Source organism: Schistocerca piceifrons, chromosome 7 (assembly GCF_021461385.2).
Source record: "Schistocerca piceifrons isolate TAMUIC-IGC-003096 chromosome 7, iqSchPice1.1, whole genome shotgun sequence".
Taxonomy (NCBI): domain Eukaryota; kingdom Metazoa; phylum Arthropoda; class Insecta; order Orthoptera; family Acrididae; genus Schistocerca; species Schistocerca piceifrons.
Genome location: NC_060144.1, coordinates 454,475,738 through 454,480,021, shown reverse-complemented (window position 1 = coordinate 454,480,021; position 4,284 = coordinate 454,475,738). Strand labels below are relative to the sequence as shown.

Below are 4,284 nucleotides of genomic sequence, written 5' to 3'. Positions count from 1 at the left end.
TTGTCTAACAGGCATGCTTGGACCTGCAGGGGAAACAAACATCCTTTGTCACAAGTGAGTGACATCAGAGAAGAACCCAGGAAATCTGATAACAGTGCATGCTGTGCTTATATCCCTAGTCAGCCTATCTTGAATTCCAACATGACAATTTGTCATCATGGATTTTTAAATTTCCCGCCAGTTTATACTTAAGACAACAGCACCACTTCCACAGTGTCATCATAGGTGTGCAGGGAAATCCATGTAGCACAATTGGGATATTTTTAATTTCCTATCAAATTTTGAAATGCCCACCAATTTTTGAATTTCCCACGATTTTTTGCATTTCCCAACATTTTATTCATAGGGAAGTTTGCTTGTGTCAGAGGGGGAGAGGGATATCTGGCAACAGTGCGTGACATCACAGGGATGAGGTGGGGAGCGTGGGAGAGAATTCTGCCAACAGAGTACCCTGGACCAGAATTGTCCTTGGTTATCCACATCCGTTCTTTTACTCCTCTGTATGAATGATTCATCTGCTCATTCAAGTCACTTGTGACTTCGTGCTAGACGAGAGATTCGGGGTAAATTCAAGTGAACTGATATTTCAGTCCCGACGAGTACACACTGTAAAATTATCCATCCGGACCTAGCTATTTATTTGCTTTCCGTGTTTTGAGTTGCTTATGAATGCCAGGTATGCATATTTTTATTTCCTTCACACAGGAATTATTGCGATGGTTAAGCAATGATATGATGGTATGATCCTCATTCGTGATTGATTTATTTTCATAGACATAGGAATATCTACGCACTTTTTGCCTGTCGACATATCTGCAGTCTTTGTTAAACGGAAAACACAGCTATCATTCTTTTTCCAGCATATTCCAAATTTTGTAATCACGATGGACGTTGTCATCCTTAATCCACTTATTCAGCATTCATTCCAAATCCACGCCAACATTCATCTTTTACAACTCTAGACTGCTAGACATCAAAAATGTCGTTCAGGAGTTCAGTAAAATTGCTATTCATGTCTTCGTGAAGAATATACTTCAAGGCCTATGCTGTTCGTTGTGAAAATAAGTGTCCGCTCGTCCAGTTACATTTAAGTACGCTTCGGTACCATAATGCGGTGTGTTAACGTAAGGTCACCTTTTTATGTTTAAAAGTTCCTACATGGCTGCCTTAATTATTAGGTAGCGTAACGAAATGGTTTATCAATAACTGTAACAGATGTAGTATATCGAACAAAATCCCTGCATCCCTGGTATCATCTGCTGGGTTTACGAAAAATGTTATATCAGTACCGACGCTCAATTCCTTCCAAACTTTTATATTTTTTCCACCCGTATCACATCTCACAGTAACAACATTTATTCCCAACTTCTCGACTGCCTTAATGAGACTCTGAAAGAAAATGCTAGTCATAAATAATTGTGTTGAAGTCATAATAAACTGGATGCTTCCACTGTTCAGACAATCTAAGAATCATGCAAACTTGAACGTTGGGTTGTGGACTGACTACTATGTCCGGCGAATCGTAACATATGTGAATGTCAACATTGATTTCGCCAAATGTCAGAACTGCTGGTCTCTCTTGCGTAGTAAAAGTGTTTGACTGAGCCTTCAATAATCATAGGATATCTTCGAGAGTACCGGTACCAGCAACGAGTTAAAATTTCATAGAATGGCTGAGATACTAGTTACAGCGCTCCTAGCGGCAACCAACGCTAACTCGGCCGCCATGTTCTCCTTAGTCAAAACATTAGGAAAGCGTTTATTTATTTAATTATTTATTCATCTGTGGAACAATAAATATTGTATGGATGTTGTCAGATTACAACACATGAGCACACATTTACATTTACAATTAAACAGGTTTCTCATATTTTGTGTAGTTTTTATAACTGGTCATACACATATTTATAATTACATAATATTTTGGTGATAATGTCATATGTTGCTAGTAATCTACATCTATGTTAAATATTCTTTTACAGTATAACAACTTTTACTTACTAAAAAGGTTTTAAGCTTTTGTCTGAAAGTGAGGGGCTCATTTATTTCTATAATTTCTTGTGGTAATTTGTTGTACAGTTTTATCCCATTGTAAAATATACTTTTTTGCGTCTTTGCCTTGTTCTTTCTATCTAGATGGAGGTGGTGACAAGCTCTTGTTTCATGGTCATGTATTAGGCTGTTTGTGTTGTACATGTTGAGATTTTTCTTAATGAACATTATGTTCTGAAAGATATACTCACAAGAAACAGTTAGAATTCCTAGCTTTCTAAATAATTCTAGACAGTGGGCCCTGTTGTTGCTATTTGTTATTATCCTTATGGCTCTTTTTTGTACTTTGAACACAGTTTGTATGTTACTGGCACTTGTTCCCCAAAACATGATCCCATAGCTGACGACTGAGTGTAGATATCCGTAATATGTTATTTTAAGACGGGTATTATTGCATACCGGTGCAAGGATTCTAAGAGCATAGCATGCTGTGGATAATTTCTTTGCCAAAATGTTGACATGGTTTGTCCATTTCAGTTGGCTGTCTACATTCATCCCTAAGAATTTGGTACTTGTTACACATTCTGTTGTTTGTGTTGGAAGTGTGTCAGCTGTTGTGATATTACTGCAATATTTAACTTTTCTAGTTGACTTTTTTGTTACAAAATATAAAGTCAACATGCCTGCAGTGTGTTCAGCGTTCAACTGCACAAATTGCAGTGATAAAACAACAAATATTTCATTTTATAAGTAAGTATATTAGTACCGAAATACGACATACGTTTTTTAATGTTTATTAAAGAGTCATTTGCATTGGAACTGTAATTACGCTTAAGACAAATGCAGGAAGTAATTTATTTATCGTTGATTACAGATTTCCTTTAAAAGATAAGGAAATTACAGAAAGATGGGTTATAAATATGAAGCGAGAAAACTGGTTTCCTACTACAGCCAGTTACCTCTGTTCAGCTCATTTTGAAGAGAAATATATGTACCACACAAATGTCCAGAGGCGCCTTTTGTCAAAACCAGTACCTAATATCTTTAACTTTCCACCACATTTACAAAAGCAAGATAAAGTGTTACGACCACAACCCAGAAAGCGATCTTTCGACAATTTGCAAGATAGTGCTATTACAGTGACATCATTAGCACAAAGTAAGTCAATAATTTAATTTTACTCCGTGTTCTTATTACTTTGAATTACATACTTTCTATTATAATCTTATGGTGTAACTCTGTTATAAACTTATGATGTAACTACATTCTTTCAGTGCCTGTCGGACCCACATCTGTTTCTGCTCACCGCAATTATTGTCTACCAAGCCCTAAGAAGTTGAAAACACAATATAACAGAGTACAAGCAGAGAATGTGCGACTAAAGAAGCGGATAAAGCAAATGAAGCAACTTAGTGTACGACACAAAAGAAGAATAGTGCAGTTACAGACTTTAGTTGCTGGTTTGAGAAGAAGGCTATGTAGTTCAGTTTCTGATATGTTAAACAGTGAACATGTAGTTGGTTTGTTGAAGAAGCTATTGGAACTTCAGTGCAGTGCTAAAGTATGCCATTATTCTCAGCTAATAAGGAAATTTGCCCTGACCCTACACTTTTATTCTGCCAAGGCATACAGCTACTTACGAAAATTTGTGAAATTACCCCACCCAAGAACGCTTCGACTTTGTTATTGAATTACTATGCTTGTGTTAACTACTTGTAACACATATTTCAAATAAATTCTCGTTCACAGTGTACTGGTTTTTGAGGCTTTGACTGTTTACTTTGAAATAGCGACAAAAATATCGCATTTCTGCGCCCGTTACTGTTTCTAATAGTTAACCACAGCATGTTTAGAAGTTTCACCGTAATATTCTGGTGGTACCTGCTCTAATTGCATTAATTTATGGGCAACAAGTAACGTTATAGTGGATGGACAGACTTATTTGAGTTGTCTTGTGGTGTTATCTACATCGAAAAGTTTAGCCATATTTCGACAAAAACATCCCTTTTTGCTGTCAGTGTACAATGAAATCACTGCTGTCTATTGTTTGTTTTAGAAAAAATAAAGCTAGTATGGGCTATTTAAAGTAAGTCAAACGCAGTTACAAGGGGGCGGGACACAGCAGACGAATGCCTTGACTAAAGAAAACATGGCGGCCAGAACTTCAATTTGCTTCAAACATGGCGGACCTATAGCGACTCTATGAAATTTTAACTCATTGGGTACCAGGTCTGCATTTAAATTCCTTAGTCCACATCTGAAATGTTGCCCAGCACAGCAAAGGTATTTTTC

At 36.8% G+C, this 4,284-nt stretch overlaps 1 protein-coding gene across 1 annotated transcript; it reads left to right on the top strand.

The window, feature by feature from the left end:
• The first annotated feature begins 2,671 nt into the window (after positions 1–2,671).
• LOC124709011 (THAP domain-containing protein 2-like) lies at positions 2,672–3,682 on the top strand. The gene is made up of 3 exons (XM_047240644.1): positions 2,672–2,742; positions 2,867–3,150; positions 3,267–3,682. The coding sequence occupies exons 1-3, from the start codon at positions 2,672–2,674 to the stop codon at positions 3,680–3,682; spliced, it is 771 nt and encodes a 256-aa protein (XP_047096600.1).
• The last annotated feature ends 602 nt before the right edge of the window (positions 3,683–4,284 follow it).